Below are 21,144 nucleotides of genomic sequence, written 5' to 3' on the forward strand. Positions count from 1 at the left end.
TTTATTTACAAGTAGAGTAACATGACAAAAGTGTAAAGTGTCATTATAATTGAAACTGTTGCAAAGTATAAGCACTGACACCACATACTATATACGCAATTATGTCCGAAAGGGTGAACTTAGGCAGTAAATCTTCGTCGACAATCCATTCCTTGCTCGGTATTTCATAAGGGTCCAGTCCGTTTATAACGCCAATCTTCTGTATGTACCGATCTCTGGCTTCCTTCTGTAATGTATCCCGGTATATCCCACATCCTTTCTTCGATTTTAACATGCTTTTCTCTCACTTTTCTCTCACTGTTTGGTCCTTGATCTCCGTCTTGCCTCAGGGTTTGTTTACGAGATTGTGCCTCCAATATGGCGACCATATCCCAGAATGCAACGCGTGTGCCCGAGCCCTATTCCAATCAAGTTTGCTTGACTAATGGATTGTATATTTAATTACTTTGAAGCAAACATAAATAAATATATACATTATACCCTATAATGATGCTGACATTATTCTGTTTGACTTAAATTATGCAATAATTGAAGGTTCATTTGCAATACTTTTTGCGAGATCTCGCAACAACAACAAAAAAATCCCTCCATGTCCCTTTAGGGGCTCCGTATTTACACACTTTTTCCCAAGTTAAAGAGCGTTTGTTGAATCTGACGTGGCGTGTTCGAACGAGACCTTCGTACGAAAAAAGTAAGAGAAATTTAGAATAAAAATACGAAAATGTTCTTGCATGAGGCCCATTGTGACTTATATGGTCCGTCCTGGGTATTCCAGTTTCTCCGCCTTGCTGTAATCTGATAACAGCCATGCCCAGACAGGAAAAAGGTGTGTTTTCTGGAATGGGTGAGCCCAAAGCAAAAACTGCTCCACTGCTAAAGTGGAGCTCATATTCTGTGAGGCTCAAACACGGGAACGATGTCCACCGTTCTGCTGGCCGTGGGTGTTCTTATAGTAGCTGCTTACATCTACCATCATATTGTTGTAAAGGGAAAGAGATGCCTGAGCAAAGCAAAGCTGCATGGGAAAACTGTCATCGTGACTGGTAAGTTCTGCTTCGGTAACAATGGTGCGTTGCTTTTTCTGTTTGCATACCAGGGGCGATTTTAGGATCTGGTCTTTAGGGGGGCCCAGCCCCCAGTGCTCACAGAGGCACATTATTTCTCACTAATTGAGGCCAACTAGTACATTTATAAATTTTGGAGCCGTATTAGTTTTGCTTTGAGTAGTGTTTTCCCCTACAGCATTCAATTTTGACCTCTTCATTTCTAAAGACTGTGGCTTGACAGGGATAACAGAGAGCCTGAGACAAATATTGAAGATAACTCAACGTTTATTTTGGGAGTAAAGAGTTAAAACAAAAACAAATGCTAGAAAATAAATAAAATGGTCACTAAAATAATGCATCCTTGAGCAAAAAAAAAAAAAGTGTTTTTGCATAATATATTTTAAAAATGTGCTGAGCCAGGGGGTGCCGAGCTATCTCACGGTGGTGCCTTGGCACCACTAAAAATACTCTAACCTTGCCCCTGTTGCATTCCAATCCAAATTCTGAATCCGTGTGGAATTGAAAAAACTTTGCAGGCAGCAACACGGGCATAGGGAAGACTACAGCCATAGATCTGGCTAAAAGAGGAGCCAGAGTGGTCCTGGCTTGTCGTTCTAAGCAGAGAGGAGAGGCTGCTCTGGAGGAGATAAAAAGGGTGAGTGTTCACAGGTTATCTGTTTCTTTCACACTAAAAAGAAATTGGGCCCACTTGCTGTTGCAGGTAAGTTTAAAAGCCACCAAAACGGTCTTTAATGTCTGTTGCAGGAGAGTGGCAGTAATCAGGTGGTGTTCATGCAGCTGGATCTGGGGAGTCTTGCATCTGTTCGCAGCTTTGCTGCCACCTTCCTGAAGTCTGAAGCAAGACTGGACATCCTCATCAACAATGCAGGTCAGACTGCTCATTTGAACCCGATACCATGAACCCAAGCATCACTACAAAGCCCCGTTTGGAGGATTCAGGCCATGTCAGTCCGAATGGTTCATTTTGAGTTTTCTTTTTTTTTTTTTTTAGAGGCATCTTCCCCAGATAGTTTTAGGCATATATGTATATTCCATTACTATAAAACACACAGACTATTAGGTGGTAATTATTACGGTGCATTCACACCAGACGCGGTCGGGTGACGCGATTACATACAAAGTCAATGCAAAGACGCGATTAGACGCGGATTCGAGCCGGCGGCGCGATGAGGAGCGGTCGGGCGGCGCGATGAGGCGCGGTGAGGAGCGGTGAGGCGGTGCGGTGATGCGGTGGCCGCCGCGCGAGTGAAAATATGCGATTCGCGCGAGTTCAAAAAATCCAACTTTGGCGAAATATTCGCGTCAGACAGCCTATCAGCGTTGAGATTCTGGACGACAGTGACGTGGAGACAGATGGACAGGCGCTGTCTGTGACATGCAGAGGGGACTGCAGATGGAAATTAGCTTCTAAGCTACAATCTGGTGCAGGTCATCTATTTACTTTGTAATTAATGTACTTTGCACATGGTCCCTGACTAAATAAAATAAAAAATTAAATCACCGCCTTCTCCAGGAGTTCCGTCTGGATGACGGCCGCCTCCAGCGGCACCCCAGGCCCACCAGGACCCAGCCCGACGACCCGCTCGGGAGGACCGGCGCCGCGATCTCTCGGCAGGACACCAACCACAGGCGCCCCGCAGCTGAAACGGAGCTGCGGCCCAGCTGCAGAGCGCCTGCAGCCGGCGTCCCGCCGAGAGATCACGGCACCGATCCTCCCGAGCAGGCCACCAAACTGGGTCCCGGCGAGCCCGAAACACCGCTGGAAGCGGCCGCCACGGGAGGATCGGTGCCGTGATCTCTCGGCGGGACGCCGGCTGCAGGCGCTCCGCAGCTGGGCCGCGGCTCCGTTTCAGCTGCGGGGCGCCTGTGGTTGGTGTCCTGCCGAGAGATCGCGGCGCCGGTCCTCCCGAGCGGGTCGTCGGGCTGGGTCCTGGTGGGCCTGGGGTGCCGCTGGAGGCGGCCGTCATCCAGACGCAACTCCTGGAGAAGGCGATGAAATTATCTGAGCTGAATGCACCACCGGATGATGTCACTGACCCAGACACGACGGCGTGTGCGTTTCAGACGAATCTCGGACTGCCACAGCAGATACAAGGACGCGATTAGCCATGGATAGCTTCTTGAGCTATTCACTCGTTTTTTACTCGCGCGAAAGAGGCGTTTGAGGCGATGGAATTTAATTTACACCTGCGGCAACGATCACGCGATGAAGGCGGTGCGAATATTCGCATCGCGTTTGGTGTGAACGCACCGTTAGAGTAGAATTTCCCAGTGTTGAAACAATATTCTAACCTTTTTTTTTTTTAATCATCTGGAAAACACATTTCTATCTTCAGGCTCTCTAAGCAAAAATAACCAACTTGAAAAAGCAGCAATATATTTAATTGCTCCAGCAGTTGTATTGTTTTCGGATGTTTTTGTTGTATATAATGATCTGAAATGTAGACTTAAAGCTATGGTAGGTAATCCTAGAGAGCTAGCAAGAGAGCTAGCAAGATTCGAAAGTGTCCACTCCTCTAAGCTCCACCCCCCCCCTCCCCATTCCGTCAGTGCTTCATCCAAAGCCGGTAGAACCGCATGCGCACATGGAGCAGGGAGCCGGCAGAGGGGGGCGTAGGCAGAAAGCAGAGGCATCTGATTGGTTTTTTGTAGGCGACCAATCCGAGATCAGCGTCCCGCTGATCTCGGATTGGTCAGCTTTTTCTCAGTCCTGCAGCTGCCACAGAGGTCTGATTATTTTCGTCCCTTTTTCTAAATACATCTTGTATAGATTTCTCTCAGGATAGATGGACCATTTCACCCAGTATTACAAAATGTGTTTCTGAACAGGATTACCTACCATGTCTTTAATGAAGGTAATAAAAAGCTGGAGTTGGCTGGATGCAGATATCCCAAGTCTCCCGGAACTTCCGGGAGTCTCCCTGATATTGATAGTTAATCACGGATGCCCGCGAGTCGGATAAAATATCCCGGATTTTAGACTATGCGACGGAGTGTTTTTTTTTTTTTTTTTTTTTTTTTTCCCCCAATGCGAGTGAGTGTGCAGGCAACACAATAACTCGTGCACCATGCGCGTTTCGACTGCGCGGGCATGAGAGAGGGGTGTGGGGAGAGGTGTGAAACCTGTGCGTATCTGTCCAAAGCGATGCTCTGTTCAACGAACGTTCAGGGCGACTGCTGGTCAGAGGGCGCTGATTGGTTTAGTCAGCAAAATTAGCCAATAACGTTCGGTGTGGGAGGGCTTCGATTTACTTCTGACAGTCACCTAAGTTACCACTCAAAACTGTGCATCCTGCCAAATGGCAAAGGGTGAATCCTCGAGTAAAAAACTAAAATATAAGACTCATTTTACAGCAGAATATATACTAAAGTATACCCATGTGTAGTGAAGGTGAAGAATGATGACACCGTGGCGAGGTGCACTGTATGCAATAGTGACTTCAGTATTGCCCACGGCGGACTTAATGACTGTAAAAGACATGTGGAGGTAGGCTGAACGCGCCATCATCTGCATTTTATTTCTGTTGGTTAAATGCTGTTATAAAATAAAGCAAAACGTATCAAAGACTTATTTAAAGTATCAAACACATTTAGTTACTAAATTGTGTAGGCCTATATCTAACTAGCCAGCTACAGTATCTAACTATCTATATCCAGCCTGTCTAAGCCTTTTAAAAAATCCCCAATTTAATATGTTGATAAATAGGCAAAATAAATTAAGCGTATATTAATTAAAGAAAATATGTGTGTGTGTGTGTGTGTGTGTGGGGGGGGGTTGATAAGCATCTCCCTGAAATGAGTTTTTTTGGAACTTGGGATGTCTGTGGATGTCTTGCCCCAAGTATCTACTTAAATTTAAACCCTCAATGGAGAATGTGGAGCATGTTAAACAAAAGCTATTGCATCCTAAAGTCCTGGTCTAAAAACCTCTCCAAAATAGGTTAATAGTTAACCTTTTATTTGTTTGAGTCAACTCAGGCTCACGAGGATGCACCCTGTGGATGATCCTCGGTTTCTCCACGCTTTACTCTCCTCTCTCCTGTCGTCCCTCCGACAGGTCATCTCCTGGTTCTCTCCTCCTCAGCCCGGACCAGCACGCTACGGATAAAGGGGAGAATGATTAGCTGATGATGTGCAGATGTGCCCATCATCTCCCCTCCCCCTGTCCTCTGAGCCCTTCCCACCTCTCCTCTGCACCTGATGCACCACGCCCCCCTCCACAGACATATTTGCAACATGGCGAAGGGTTTAAGGGGCAGAACAATCGTCGTGGTTTTCCACCGTTTTTTTTTTTTTTTTTTTTCCCAGGTATTGTTTTCTGCCCCCCTAGATGAGCTAACTGCCCACCCACACATGCCACTCTGGTCACACCTCTGCTGCAACTTTAGTATTCTAGTGTCCTCATGAGCGAGTTCAGGAAGACTTGGTTTAAACGTCCTCATTCTCCATCTCGCTCCGGCCTCACATCCACAGTGTTCTCCGTCAATAATGCTTATTAATGATAATCATATAATTTCCCTTTAGGGAATAATACTCTTTTTTTTTTCCTTTCCTTTCACCTCGTCAGGGATTTGGGGTCTTTTTCTGGGCATCAGATGGGTTTCGGAAAGCTCATTCAGCTCTTCCAATGGCACCATAACTCATCATAATGTGAACAAATCTCAGGAGTACAAGGAGAAATCACTCCAGCAGCACAGCTTTTGATTGTTCCATCTTTTTTTCCCCAGGCGTTTACCTGCAGGGTCGAACAGTGGATGGCATAGGATTGATGTTCGGCGTTAACCACCTCGGTCATTTCCTCTTAACCAACCTTTTGCTGGAGCGACTGAAGGAGTGTGGACCGAGCAGGATAGTAAATGTGTCGTCCATGGCACACAACTTTGGAAAAATCGACTTTGACTGCCTGAACACCCACAGAGCTCTGGGAGTAAGGGAATCCTTTACGGACGGCCTGGAGGTTTATGCTCATAGCAAGCTGTGCAACGTCCTCTTCACCCATGAACTGGCCCAGAGACTGAAGGGAACCAAAGTCACCTGTTACTCCCTGCACCCAGGTCAGTGGTCAGAGGATGGAACCACTAAAATCACAGAAAGAAACAGTTGCCATAAAGTGGGACCCAGTGTAAATGTTTCATACCTTTCAGTTAAAACTTGAACAGATGAAAATCAAAGAGGGTTTCAGATCAGTAATGGTGGTGGGTTAGCTCAGGGGTTTTCAAAGTGGGGGCCACCACGGGGCACTAGGGGGGCCTCAGAAAATTGGAGGGAAGACAAGAAAAAAATGCAAAAATAGAATCAAATTTTTTTTAAACATCATTATAAAAAATTGTCACTTTTTTTTAATCAGTATTGTAAAATACAATTTATAATAATATATCATATCGAAATGTTATTTGCCATGCTTGTCTTTCTGATTGGTTGCCAGTCAAAACATGGTAGACCTGGCGGTTTGCGCCTGTTCTGAAGCTGCTCTGCTCCTCAAGCTAGCGTGTAGGTAGCTAGCCAAAATGGACAGATTTTTGACTAGGAAGAGACTGAAGGAACAGACCAACAGCCCAGCTATGGAGGACACTGCTGCAAAAAAACCCTAAGAACTGGCCGACTAAAATCAGAAAGTACGAGGCAGCATACATTAAGTTTGGCTTCACAGCCATACAGAAAAATGCCCACGATTGCCCCAAATGCGTCCTCTGTCTGGAGACCCTCTCAAATGAGAGTCCGAAAAAACGGTCGACTTCTTCAGACGTAAAGAAGAGCATTTAGTCAGGCTGCATTCACACAGCGAGCTGCTGTCCGTAGAGAAAAGAAAGAAAATATGTTCTAAAAGTTGATGTTTCATTACATATTTTGTAGCATTGTCTGTGGTTTGCAAAGGGGGTCCCCGGCCAGAAGCTAATACTGTTTGGGGGGCCTTGGCATGGAAAAGTTTGGGAACCCCTGGGTTAGCCCACTGCTGTGGTTCCAACTGAAGACTATGGCCAGAGGATGGGAATTCTTAGAAACGAACTGATGGCAATATTTGTTGTTCCATTTGTTTCAAAATGAGGAAAGGCACTATGATGAGGTAGATTTAATCATTATAAGGTAAAGTAGAACCAACCGCTTTTGCCTCATGAGTAAGAAAATCTCCAGGTAACAAGTGGAAAGGATGCGTCTGGGCCAAGTAACAAAATCTCCTTTCTGTTGTTGCAGGAGCTATCAACACGGAGCTGACCAGGAATGCAAGCTCGGTTTTTCTCATGCTCTTGAGGCCAATAACTACATTTTTCTTCAAGAACACTGTCCAGGGTTGCCAGACCAGTCTGCACTGTGCCCTCCAGGAGGGGATTGAACCTCTCAGCGGGCGTTACTTCTCCAATTGCACTGTGAGAGAAGTCTATCCTAAGGCCAAGGATGATGCTGCGGCAAAGAAGTTGTGGGAGATCAGTGAGAGACTGAGTGGCCTCGCGTAAAAAGAACAAGAAATAAAAGCAGATTATATTCATAACACTGACCTCCCATCTCTTCTTTTAGATGTTAATTGTAGGCTGTTGTATGAATGTCTTATCTGGCTTTGCATTTTCAAAAAAGAAAAAAAGGTAAGATTAGGATTAGGGAACACATAAGATATAGATTTGGTAAGTCCCTTAATACCCAAACACTCTGTTTACATATTCATTAGATGTTTAATTGTAATATGCTGTAATGATAAAGGAATGATAGAAGTCATGACAATCAGTTGTTTATGTATTGTACATTTTTAATTAGAAATGTCTATTATACATGAACAGCTAATTTGCTATTGTTGCATGAGAATTATTTTAATGTCTCAGAAGGGGCTCGAAAAAAGCAACCTCTCACGGTAAATAACCAGGTTACTCATTTGAAAGTTTCTACTTTTACAGGTTTATATGGTAGGACAGGTGGGGAGATTTAAATCAATCACTCTTTCTTCAGAAAGCACCTTTTCAACCAAAATGCAATTTAGCATGCTTTACAAAGCAAAACAAAGATTCCAGAGGTATTGCTGATATTGTTCCTTAATATATCAATATTTGGAAGGAATAGCACTAAAAGAGCACATTGAACCATCATATCAAGTACAAAACAAGTAGGTTAGATACATTGACAATAAATGCCCCAAAGTACGTTGTATCTTCATGGATCTTACCTGAACTAATTGGAGGAATAGGGACTATGCATCATTCAGAGAAAATTGGAATTGCCCAAACAAGAATGGTAAATGCTCCATGGCCATATAGTGCGTATTAACCTTGCTCTACAAAGTGCTTTACAATGTGTTTCCCAAAAACACTCATACAGCACAGCTTATTATATATTAAATGTACATATATATATATATATATATATATATATATATCTCCAATGAACTCCACACTATACATATATTGTTTTTTCATGGATGCAACCCATATACTCAACTCTGCTGCTCATACCACAAATGCATTTTCCTTACAAATGTGGCACCATTTAAAAAGGAAATAAAAAAACAGGCTTTCCAACACTATAACATTTATTCCAAGGAAGCATTGCTACAACAAAGAAACAAGCAAACACAAATGTCCTTACTTTTTGTGCTAGATTTATATATACACTACTACACACTACTTGGAGTTGGGCATTGGAAGTCTTCCTCCTATCATTCCTGCCAGGTTAGGGACTACACTTATCTGACATGTTTTACTGAACTAATGCAAATACAAGGCTATAAATTACAATAATTCTATCATGAGTATCAATTGGGCCTCTCTTACCAGAGGATAACAAATACTCTTCAACATAGAGAATATGAAATCCTGTAATTCTCAGCGGGGCACTTTTCCAAAGACTTCAGGTTGTCTGTGCCAGAGTTCGAACTGCTGAAGTGCAGAGTGAATTATGACAGGACTTTGAGTTAAGTGCTGCATTTTTCTTAGTGTTTCTGATAATAGAACAAGATTAAAATGGGTGTGTGACTTGATAATGAGACGGATACACCTGAACACACACAGTCCTTTGACAAAGATTAGCCAGTGACCTCTGGTATAATTCCATGGCTACACAGACGGTTGTTTCAACAAAGAAAGAACTGTTCTTATATTGGGTTAATGTCACTGCCCTTGGCTTAAGCTTTTTCTGGGAAAGTTTTTGTACATTCATTATTGAGAAATGAAAGATCTTTGAAAGACAGCAACATTATGCTTCCAGGCTTTATGAGGACCTTCCACATGTTGGGGCCCTATACCTTTTTGAATTTCCCCCATTGGGGGATGACTAAAGTAGTTTTCTATTCTATTCTTCTATTTTGGTCCCACAAAGTTGGCCTTCCTTCAACATATGGAATGGTCTGACAGCAGAACTATGTCAAAAAGAGAAAAGGATGCTTTCTGTTATTTGCAATGTAGTTTTTGGCACTGAGGCAAAGCAGCATGGATCTTGAGATGAGCTGATACAAAAGTCACACCAAGGCAGATGATGGAAATGTGGAGGTGGGGATTATGGGGAAAGGGGATGAGTGCTGAAATGATTATAATTGATTTGATTGGATTGGTTTATAACTGGACTGTATCTTTGTATTGTGGTGATATTACTTTTTTCTTGAATTGGCACTATTTAAAAAACAGAACTGAATTGGATTACACCTTTTTTCACTGCTGCTCCATTTTTTTTTCAAGATAACAGACCAGTAAAACCTGATGGTTGAGTCATGGTGACGAAGCTACTTTCACTGATGTGATTGTGTTTCCTGTGAAAGTCCATGGCCAGATCATTCTAAATGTTAACCTTGTAGCACCCACAGTTGCAGATATGCAACAAGCTTTTTATTTATTTACATTATATTTTTATTTATATTTTTATTTACATTACATTATTTGATTTTTTAAATTTACATACATTATTTACATTCATGTGTAATATTTTTTTACATTACATTTTATGTGCCGACAGTTGTCACAGCATCATTTTCTTGGCTCAGTGAATCACACTCTGCTTTGTGGTGGTCTGTTCTAGTTGGTTCTGCTCTCGTTTGGTGTGGTCTGCTTTGTCCACCTTTCACAGCGCTAATGGGAGGTCAGGTCTCCAAATTGTATTATTATGATTATTTTTATTTTTGCATTTTTTTTATTAGCTTCATGTGCACATTTTTTATTTACATTACATTTTTATTTACATTACATTTTTATTTACATTACATTTTTTTGCATTTTATACGTGCTTCACTTTTTCACAACAAATATCTGTGAAATGTTTGATTTGTTGTTGAATGGAAAGTTTATGATGGTTGCGTTCCGCACTTTGTATTAAGAATGTTCAATAAAGGTCTATCATATACATTTTACTGTGGTAGCAGCAGTTACTGGTGAACTTTCACTATACCTTTTTTGCCAAACGATCTGCAGAGAATGACTTGGTTTTGTGAACAAAATTCAGGAAAGCCCACAGTTGCAAATATGCAACATTGCCTAAAATGATCAAAAATGGCCCAATTCCAAAAATTCCAAAAATATTGGTTTATTTCCACCCAAAAAGATGCAAGAAGAGCCAAAATGATTTTTTTCAATGATTATTCATATGCTTGGATGCTACAAGGTTAAGATGGATCCCATAAAGTTGTGCTGTGTGCTTTGTGTGTAATAGTTGTTGTGGAATGGCTAGGTAGTTCACATGGTGAACAGGTGTAATTTCCTGACTAATGTCACCATGAGTTCATGAAATACTGTGATGCAAATAACAGGCTTAGAACCAAACAATGATAAAGAGTCTCTCGCTACGTAAAACAACTGCTGTTGTAAAATGGAATAAAAAAATTGAATAAAACAAAATGATATTGTCTGTACTGGTTACTGTATTTGCGTTTTGTCCTCTGAATTGATAAATTAATACATATCCCTATCTTTATGTGATTTATATAGCACTTCTTTGAAAGACTAACATATTTCTGACATCCTCAAACAATTTCACCTTGATTTATGCAAGTTTCAAGTGAAGAATGACCTGCAGGAGGCTTTAAATCAATATCTCTCCACTATGCAGTCGGAACTGAAGTTGTCTCTTTGTGAAGAGGTGAAACATAGCCAAAAAGTTGTTGCTTTAAACTAAAGTACTTAGAAGTACCATGACATGGAAAGGTTGTTGAGCTGAATTTATCACGTGCAAACGAAATTTTGTTGGCTTCCTCCGCAAATCAAAATTTAGAATAAAAGCAGTAAAGAATTAAAGTCAAAGTCAAATTTATTTGTATAGCACATTTCATGTACAAAACAATTCAAAGTGCTTTACATAAAATGATTTGCAGCAGGGAGTGTGAGAAGCATTAAAAAATACATAAAATAATATAAAGAGAAACAAATACAATAATTTAAATGAATTTAAAAACAAGCAACAGTCGAGATACATTGAAAGATACCGTGCAGATTTCATGTGAAAAAAAAAAAAGTTTCGGTGCAATCTGTTGGTTTCCTTAGCTAGGAAATTGTTTTTGAATTGGTTCTATATGAACAAATTGGATTATTTTCTGAATAATTATGATTACAATTAATTGAATTCCAATTGGCTTGAATTGGACTTTATTATCTAAGTGCCATGAGATGACATTTGTTGTATTTGGCGCTATATAAATAAAAATGAATTGAAAAATGAATTGAATTGAAACCTGCACGGTATCTACACATGAGAAAAGAAATGTTTTTAACCTGGATTTAAAAATGTCTCCATTTGGTGAAAGTTTAATCTCCACTGGCAGTTTGTTCCACTTGTTTGCAACATAACAGCTAAATGCTGCTTCTCCATGATTAGTCTTTCAGTAGTAGAAGTAACCTCTCTGGAGATGGATGTGTAATGTTTTACTTCCAACCTGCGGTCTTAAACTCCAGTCCAGTAGAGGACGGTATCGCTGTTGCAATCTGGTATCTCTAACGGCAAATAACCCAGAAGAAGAAGAAGAAAACCGAAGAAGAAGATAACTGAAAACCGAAGAAGAAAACTTGCGTGAGAAGACAGTCAGAAGACGAGAGCCATTAGTTATGAAATGTCGTGTGTTTTGTACCTCGTCGCAGGCGCAGTTTGGACTTACGTGTTAGTTTACTACGCTGTGTTCAAAGGAGCCAGATGCTCAAATTCAGTCAAGCTGAAGGGGAAGACAGTCATTGTTACAGGTAAATGAACCAAATGATCACGCCAAGATAGATTTAAACCCCAACTAAATGACCATTTAACTTAGAATTGTGTCGCGCTGAATTTGCAAACTAATCATTTCAAAATGATTAGATGGATGCTGGTTGCAAACCTTAGACCCAGATTTCTGAATTTCTCTCAAAATACCCGTTCAACAAGAAAAGGTTGAGCAAAATATCAGACCTGGTAGTGATGGAGAGTGAATGGTAATGTAAGTAAAGTAATGCCACCGCTTCCTAAAGAGGTCAGAGAGCAACCACCGAGAACATGTTCAAGTGGGGAAGTCTTACCATATGTTTAGAAGTCAAATATCTAAAATAACGAATGTACTCAGTAAACAACATCCTACAAAAAGCAGTCCCTCTGTGCGCCCCAATGCAGCACCACAAGTAGGCTAATGTAGCCACACATCAACATGGCATGTCCTCAGAGGCTTAATAACCAACAACAACAACAACACAACAACCAAGAATCATTTTCCAAACTGTTTAAAGGGACATTATGTAATTTCTTCCCCCATCTAGTGGTGCAATTTTATTTTGCAAAGTCGAATGAATTTGCTCTCTAGCGCCTCGCGTTTTCAAATGTGCGTTGCAACTTGTTGAACTACGGCAGCCGGTATGTGTCAAGATTCAAGAAGCTATAGCTTCAGACTCAAGGTCCATACAAACAAAAAGACATCAAGACACACAGTACAAAGGATTACATAACACACATACAACAACACTATAAATACAGATGACAGATAACATGTCAGATAACATAAGTTGACATAGCCTTTGGTGTGCAAACAATGCAATTAGTCATATTCCGGGAGTTACCGGACATGACGTCAACGCAGCGGTAGCGTTAGCAGCAGTGTGTAGCTGCTATCTGGAAAGTGTTCTTTTAAATAAACTCCCGGTAAACTTACAAACTTTCTAATGCCTCGTTTTATGAGTTTAGAGCCTATGTGTACTACGGCAGAAGTTTGGTAACAATCAATGCATTATTAGTGGGATAATTTACGAGATAAAATATATTTACCATTAGCGCCAGTATAAGCCATTCGGCGGACGTGACGTCATTTCCGCTTGCAGGCCTGGTGTTGGGGAAAACGTGATTCGAAGTGCTTTATGTCCCTCTCGGCACTTCGTCGTTTTTCATAGACCGGAAGGACATGGCAGCCTCCATAGAGCTTACCTGCTCTATGTAGATACAGACAAGTTATTCTTCACTCAGGAGGATAAGTGAGATTTTTGACAGAGATAATTTTACACCAATGAGGACTAATTTATGAATGAATATGTTGATTTGAGCAAATAAATGACTTAATTTATTACATAGTGTCCCTTTAAGTCACAATGCAATCTGACAAACCAGAACGTGCCAGTCAAATAAGTTCTGTCGGAGGATCATTTTGATACCTAAGTGACATGAAGTAGCCTGCTTGAAGCAGAATTGGGTGTCAGTCACTGAGGTACAGTCAACAAGACAAATGCCTCCAAAGACACCCCCACATCCCCGTTTTCCAGCCTTTCCTCCTCTGGCAACACTAACTATTACAAACAGCACCCATCTTCTTGGTGCCCTATGATAGTGGTTCAATCTGTCAGTCTTACCCTAGGTTTTTTTTTTTTTTTTTAAGGATTTTTTTGGGCTTTTTATGCCTTTATTATAGAGGACAGTGAAGAGAGACAGAAAGCAGGGGGCAGAGAGAGGGGGAATAACATGCAGCAAAGGGCCGTCCGATGCGGGAACCGGGGTCAGCTGCAGCAAGGACTATGGCCTCTGTACATGGGGCGCCTGCTGTACCCACTACGCCCCATACCGCCCCATACCGCCCCATACCCTAGGTTTTTAAGAATCAGTTTTCTCTCCACACACATGAAATGACCAAAAGTCATTAAGTGAGGTCGGTGGTCCCCACAACAGTTAATAATAATAATAATAGTAATAATAATATATTTTATTTATAAAGCACTTAAGCACTTATCAATAAACTTAATGACCTCAGAGTGCTAAATCATTATTATTATTATTATTATTATTATTATTATTATTATTATTATTATAGTTCCATCTCAAAGTCTGGTAGTTTGATAGACCTGGTCTTCTCCAGGGTTTTAGTTTTGTTTCTTTGCAATTAAACTCTGTTTGATTAAAATTGAAACTAAATTTACAAAGTATTGAAATAGCTTTAATTGTGTGACAGAAGTCTGCCTAATTTAATCTGGATTTAGTCATTTCAGTTATTTGCCAAATTGAGGAACTAATCGTCCGAGTTTGTTCAGTGCAACCTTAGTGACGCTCTTATTGGAATCCTAAATGTTTCTAAATGAAAAATATATTCCTTTGATAATGTGTCCTCATTCACATCCAGATTTTCAAAAGTGTGAATGATTTACATTTTAATGCACTGATCAAGCCTACCAACATGTCTATTTTGCCAAATTTGTGTCAAGGAAATGTATCTCTGTTATTAGATATTAGTCTTACTAAAAAGAAAAGCAGCATTGGACAGTTAGGTGTCACTTGGTTTGGCAAGGCATGTTTTTATCAGTATCTTTGAGTTTGCTGTGTTTGGGAATTGTTTCCTTCACTAGGGAGCAACACTGGTATTGGCAAGTCCGCAGGGCTGGATCTGGCAAAGAGAGGAGCCAGGGTGATCCTGGCCTGTCGCAGCAAGGAGAGAGCTGAGGCTGCAGTTTATGAAATCCGCAAAGTAAGTAGGAAGAGACTGTTGGAAACCAGAGCCTCATAGTTGGGCCAGAATGCATAAGAAAACATAAGGAATTCAGATATCAGTGGAAGATTGAATCTAAGAAAAAAATCACGCTAAAATAAAAACAGAAATTCTGGACAACGAAGAGACGGTCTCCCCAAGAAATATTCATACCTCTTCACTTTTTTTTCATGATCTCTTGTGTTGTTTTTGCATAATTCTAGAATGTTTAAGTGAAGACACATTCTTAGAAATGGTTTCAAATTAGGTAAAAATCAAAAACTGAAATGATTAATTTACAACATATTTCACAGCCTTTGACTATCAGGCTTTCCAACCTTAGTAGGGATATGCAAATGTAGCTGCATTTGTCAAGCAGCAAATGACAGCAAATGTGATCTCAAGGGGACACAGATACAATTCAACTCTTTGGAATACAGTCATAATTCAATCACAGTCAATTAATTAAATTTCAAATGGAGTCCAATTCATACAAAACCAATAAAAAAAAAAATGCCTTCCAGGAGAGTGGGAACAACCAGGTGGTATACATGCAGCTGGATCTGGCAAGTTTGAAGTCTGTTCGCAGTTTTGCTGAAACCTTCCTGAAGACTGAACCCAGACTGGATATCCTTATAAACAATGCAGGTGAGGCCATGATCAGGCATTGGAATTTAACTTGATGTATTGTTTTTTATAAAAAAAAACAACTTAAGAGATGGTTCATCGTTTGTTTCCTTGAACTCGACTTTTATTTCAGGTGTGATGGGTCCAGGACGTACCGAGGATGGTTTCGGCATGGCGTTTGGAGTGAACCATCTGGGTCACTACTATCTCACCAACCTCCTCCTGGACCGCCTGAAGCAGTGTGCTCCCAGTCGAGTTGTCACAGTTTCTGCACTCTTACACCACTTAGGAAACATAGACTTCCCTTTGTTGGCTTCTGGAAAGGATTTGGTGTCTGGTCAGTCTACCTGGAACAACTTGCAGGCTTACTGCAACAGCAAGCTCTGCAATGTGCTCTTCACCAGGGAGCTGGCCAACCGTTTGGAGGGCACCAAAGTCACTTGCTACGCCCTGCACCCAGGTCAGTGCCTGCTGGTAATGTTGGGAGGTTTATTTGTATTGGACCAGGAAAAGGCAGCCGCTCTATCAGCACTCATTACTCAACAGTACATGCAGACTTTAACATACAATGTACCTGCAGAATGTAGAATTGTATGTATAAATGAGAAAGAAAACAACAGACTTGTATATCAGACCTAAAGAACATAAAAGAAGAGCTCAGAATAGGTCATCATTGGTCAAACTGGGGCAGCTAGTCAGCCATTTCTGTCTCTCAGAGGATTTTCAGTCTTGACCATCTTAAAGCTTAAGCAGCTGCCATAAAGTTGCCCCGTGTTTAAACAGTATCACAATGCAAACTACAGGAAGGAAGTCCTGAAACTGACCGCTTGGTGCTCATCAGATAACCTGCATCTGAACGGCAGAAAAACAAAAGAAATCACCATGGACCTCAGAAAGAAAAGGGCTGACCTGCAACAGTAATTAGTTACTGATTCCTTCTCCAAGAAAGTAATCCAGTTACTTTACTGATTACTTTACTTAGTTACTTTTCAAAAACATGAAGCACAACCTTAGTCTGCTATAAAGTAATAGACCTTTCAGCCTAATTCTATTCTTTCTGCATATTCCATCATATAGAATTAACACAATAGCTTAATAATAAACATAATAACCAATATGTCATATTCTCTCTCAAGGTATCTTGCAAATGACTTTCTCTGCGGCAGCTTGACGCTTTTGGTCGGTAGTTTTTCTACGATGCGTCAGAATGATTCAGTGGAAATGGACAATATGTCCTCGACAATATAGGCAGCTACTAGCTTCTTCAGTTCAGTGGCACTAAGTCCTGCTCTTGAGTCATTCTCACCCGTTTATCAGGAGAGGGGCCTCGGAGGTTTGCCCGGTGGAATTGGATGTGGTAGCTGCAGCGGTCATGTCAGTGGGGGGGGATCGGGGGGTTTCTCAATGAGTTTCCCATTCCTGTGCCGGCTTGCTCAGATTTGAGGTGGAATTTGTTGCTGTAGATAAAAACAATTCTCCCCACGCAGAGTGTACAGCTCTAATGTTTTTGACACTTTTTTATTTTATTTTATTATGCCTTTAATGAGAGGACAGTTGGAGAGAGACAGGAAGCAGGGGGCAGAGAGAGGGGGAAGACATGCAGCAAAGGGCCGCTCGGTGCGGGACTGGAACCGGGCCAGCTGCAGCGAGGACTGTAGCCTCTGTACATGGGGCGGCTGCTTAACCCACTACGCCACCGACCGCCCCGGTTTTGACACTTTGACACAAACTCAAAGTAATGTGGGTACTTCCGAGCATTAAATGCTCCACGTTGTCTCTTGGTGATCTCCACACGCGCTGACGTCGCACCGCTCATACGCGATCGTCATGAGACGCTCTCACAAACAAAATCACGGTTTAGTAACGCAGCCTGCTTACGGGAAAGTAACAGTAATCTAATTACTGTTTTTGAAATTGTAATCCCTTACTTGATCAGATTACAGTAACACATTACTTTTGACTGCCCATCCCTGCTCCTCCACACCTTTGAATACCCGGGCATCTCTGCTGACCTCTGCTGGTCTGCAGAGATCAGGAAGGCCCGGCAGTGAATTCCCTTCCATTACCCTGCTGAACGTAAACACGCACCAACCGCCAACGATGTATTTCTGTATTTTTCTTGTTATGCATTCGCACTTTCCATTCTCAGCTCAGACAATAACCGTTGAACGCTGAAAGAATGGCACCGACTGTTGATTGATTATTGTTTTAATGTCTGTTTGTTAAAAAAGGCTAAGCTTTTAATTTTGTTGTGCTGCTGTACAGTGACAATAAATTCTGAATCTGAATCTACTTATAAGCCTGGCTAATGTTTACAGTAAACATAAACGTTATGTTTTTGGATCTTTCCAGGAGTCATTCACACAGAGCTGGGTCGCAATATGAGATGGTGGCTGCAGCTCCTCTGGATACCCGTAGCCAAGCTCTTCTTCCTCCACCCTGAGGGGGGCTCACAGACCACCCTGCACTGTGCCCTGCAGGAGGGCATCGAACCTCTCAGTGGGCGTTACTTCTCAAACTGTGCGCTCCAACAAGTGGCCGCCAAGGGAAGAGATGATGCACTGGCAAAGAAGCTGTGGGAAGTGAGTGAGAGGTTAACGGGCTTATAACAACCAAAGTGGTTCCAATGCTGGTTCAGAGCCAGAAGTTAGAACCAGTTCTTTCAGTTTCAACCACCAAAGTGGTTCCAGCACCGAAAAACTCCTGCTGCAGTCGCACAGACGCTTTGCTTGGCCAGATCAGGGTTACGGAGACCAACCAGAGCAGCTGAAATATTATGAGCGCCATAATAAATAAATATAGCCACCGTATTTATTCTGCTTGATTCAAGAAAGAACAATTCAAAAACGAAAAGAGCTGCAACATGAATGTGAGGTCAAAGCAGCAGTAGAATGCTTTACAATGCACCACATGGAACTGCACAGACATCACTGTTTGCAGCTATATTTATTTACACTTACACTACATTTACATTTATTTACACTGTTGTCAATAATGTCAGCTGGCATTTACAGATCCTGCTCCAAACTTTGTTCTGACATTAGCTCTGCAGAGAGCATTCATAAATGCAATCTGGTGCTTAAAACAGCATTTTTGAATGAGGCTAGTGAGATTAAGACGGTTTGCAGGTAAAATCAGACAAAGTCTTTGTTGTTTTAGTGAAGAATTGTTAAGTGTCTTCAAAAATTCAGACTCCAGCGGAGGGAGAGAGGGTCCAACATGGAGTAGAAGAGACATTAAAAGTGACATCGTTGTTGTGGCTTTCTGGCTGTGGAAAACCAAACCAGTTCTTAGTTTGAACTAACTTCAAACTGGCTCCAAAACCAGCACTGGAACGCCTTTGGTCCGAAAAGGGGGAACTGAATCCTGGTCCAGAACCATCAGGAACTATATGAGTCCCCTGTGCCTTAGAGCTGTTAACAGGCTGCTCGTCTTGGATCTAAAGTGTGCTTGCCTCTGCGTATTTAAGCGACTGTTTCTAATGGTTTGCTGTGGGAGCACGTGTTATGTGCTTCGTGTTGGATAAATGCAAAGAGTTTATCAAAGGGCAGATATCTGCAGAGATGTCTTGTGGTAAAAGCACATTTTCTTTTTGCACTGAAGGGGAAATCCTTCACCCATACACTATATGAGTCACACATTCCAGCTTTGCATGAGTGAATGTGCCCCAGAGGCATTTCATGTGCAGCATGTATTAATGTTAAGTAAGGAAAGTGAAAAAGGAGATTATTCTTAATTTAATGTGAATCATCATTAGAGCTTGTTATTATATTTTGGGGCCGGCGAGACTTCCTGGTGTGGATGGCTCCCCAAATGAATGCTTTCCTCACCTGGTTCCTCAGTGCCCAGCAATATCACATTTTAAAGAGCCTATGTTTGCCTCTGTATGTACATGTCTGAGTCAGTGAGTGAGTGAGTGAGTGAGTGTGTGAGTGAGTGTGTGGATACGTGGGGGTGGGGGGTGGGAGATTTGGGGGGGTCGGGTGTTTTAACCTTTTAACCTGTACAGCACTTTGTGTTCCATTTTATGTATGAAAGGTGCTATATAAATAAAGTAAATAAAATAAAATAAATATTTTGTATTTCTTATGTCCACTCATAAGAGAAAACATTATGACTAATATATATATACCTAATATACTGCTGTTCCATTTAGTGATGCCAAAGCTGTTCTGTCTGTCAAAGTACATCTTCTGCCCCAAATAAAGAGCAGATCCTCGCAGCCCAGGTTGTTCATGTCTTTTACACCTAACGCATTTAGAGTATTAACTACCTGTTCACTTGTCATTTAATATTTTTTACATTTAGAAATGCTTGTTCAGTGTTCTTTACATATCTGTGAGTGCTCAGAATGTTATGTGGCACTGCTGTGTCCGTGGTGCAGGAGAATTCATGGTGTTGTCCGTCAAGCCTCGAACCTTCTGCGGTCCATGCTGCATCTTTTTGTGGAGAAGTTTATCCCACAAGAAACACTTTTAAATAAGTTTGTCAATTTGTTGTCACAAATATTAGGGATAAAAACATCACTCTGAAAAATAGCAATATAACTTGGCCTTAACTCTTTCCATAATTAATTAGCAAAAATCAGTGAATTTTATGTATTTTACCGTGTATTCTTGTAGGAAGCAGATAACTACTAACCAATCTTAAGATTCATGTTGATGTCCCAATGCCATGAATGGTTTCGAAGCCTTTGGGCACATCATGAGGAGTGGTCGGGCCATTTGCAGTGACGGAGACAAAGAATAAGGCATTTTCCAAGGTGTTTACTGTGATTTGTTCAGAAACTAATACTGAATTTGTTTTTCCAATAAATGGTGAGTATGCATCAAGTGCCTCCTTCTGTTGAGGGAACTCTAGTGCCATGAATAGAACTCATCTTCCAGTCTGGAGCTAAGAATAGCAATATATAATTTACAAGTCATTAGACCCGTCTTAGACCAAATAAGCAGTGTAGTGATGCTAGAATAGGTTTAGTCTAATTTCTCCTGGTTCTGGGGAAACTTTCAATGATACAGTTTAGGCCCAAAATACATCTGTGATCTGTTCAGAGAATATAAAGCCAGCAGAGCTCTTAGATCCAAGCACTCAGGTCAGCTGGTCCAGTCCAGAGTCCAGACTAAACATGGAGAAGCAGCATTTAGCTGTTATGCTGCAAACAAGTGGAACAAACTGCCAGTGGAGATTAAACTTTCACCAAATGGAGACATTTTTAAATCCAGGTTAAAAACATTTCTGTTCTCATGTGTCTCATATCTTTTAACTTATCTAGACTGTTGCCTGTTTTTAAATTCATTTAAATTATTTTATTTGTTTCTCTTTATATTCTTTTATGTATTTTTAATGCTTCTTCCACTCCCCGCTGCAATGCTTTTATTTTATGTGAAGCACTTTGAATTGTTTGTACATGAAATGTGCTATGAAAAAATAAATAAAATAATAAATTTGAAATTTGATTTGATGAATATTCAGTTGAAATTATCGATATAATGTGAAGAGAAAAAAAACAGCTTTTGTGTTTTGTCACAATGCTTTTTTAATAGGACATCGGTTATCCTGTGCCAGCTGATCAGCTCCCACTGGCTCTCACAG

General features: G+C 41.2%; 2 protein-coding genes across 2 annotated transcripts; both read left to right on the plus strand.

Annotated features, from left to right (window-relative positions):
• Nucleotides 1-705: 705 nt before the first annotated feature.
• LOC142388659 (dehydrogenase/reductase SDR family member 13-like) lies at nucleotides 706-7,554 on the plus strand. The gene is made up of 5 exons (XM_075474180.1): nucleotides 706-1,043; nucleotides 1,583-1,701; nucleotides 1,812-1,935; nucleotides 5,795-6,121; nucleotides 7,260-7,554. The coding sequence occupies exons 1-5, from the start codon at nucleotides 917-919 to the stop codon at nucleotides 7,517-7,519; spliced, it is 957 nt and encodes a 318-aa protein (XP_075330295.1). The 5' UTR covers nucleotides 706-916; the 3' UTR covers nucleotides 7,520-7,554.
• A 4,451-nt stretch (nucleotides 7,555-12,005) lies between these two features.
• Nucleotides 12,006-19,498, plus strand: LOC142388660 (dehydrogenase/reductase SDR family member 13-like). The gene is made up of 5 exons (XM_075474181.1): nucleotides 12,006-12,202; nucleotides 14,807-14,925; nucleotides 15,450-15,573; nucleotides 15,686-16,012; nucleotides 17,905-19,498. Exons 1-5 carry the CDS (start codon nucleotides 12,076-12,078, stop codon nucleotides 18,159-18,161), a joined length of 954 nt encoding a protein of 317 aa, XP_075330296.1. The 5' UTR covers nucleotides 12,006-12,075; the 3' UTR covers nucleotides 18,162-19,498.
• Nucleotides 19,499-21,144: the final 1,646 nt, after the last annotated feature.

The sequence above is a fragment of the Odontesthes bonariensis genome, chromosome 9 (genome assembly GCF_027942865.1).
Source record: "Odontesthes bonariensis isolate fOdoBon6 chromosome 9, fOdoBon6.hap1, whole genome shotgun sequence".
In the NCBI taxonomy this organism is placed as follows: domain Eukaryota; kingdom Metazoa; phylum Chordata; class Actinopteri; order Atheriniformes; family Atherinopsidae; genus Odontesthes; species Odontesthes bonariensis.

Coding starts and splice junctions, on each gene's coding strand:
- LOC142388659 (XM_075474180.1), top strand. CDS start 917: ATGTCCACCGTTCTGCTGGCCGTGGGTGTTCTTATAGTAGCTGCTTAC. Junction 1,044..1,582: donor GAAAACTGTCATCGTGACTG/GTAAGTTCTGCT, acceptor AAAACTTTGCAG/GCAGCAACACGGGCATAGGG. Junction 1,936..5,794: donor CATCCTCATCAACAATGCAG/GTCAGACTGCTC, acceptor TTTTTTCCCCAG/GCGTTTACCTGCAGGGTCGA.
- LOC142388660 (XM_075474181.1), top strand. CDS start 12,076: ATGTCGTGTGTTTTGTACCTCGTCGCAGGCGCAGTTTGGACTTACGTG. Junction 14,926..15,449: donor CAGTTTATGAAATCCGCAAA/GTAAGTAGGAAG, acceptor AATGCCTTCCAG/GAGAGTGGGAACAACCAGGT. Junction 15,574..15,685: donor TATCCTTATAAACAATGCAG/GTGAGGCCATGA, acceptor CTTTTATTTCAG/GTGTGATGGGTCCAGGACGT.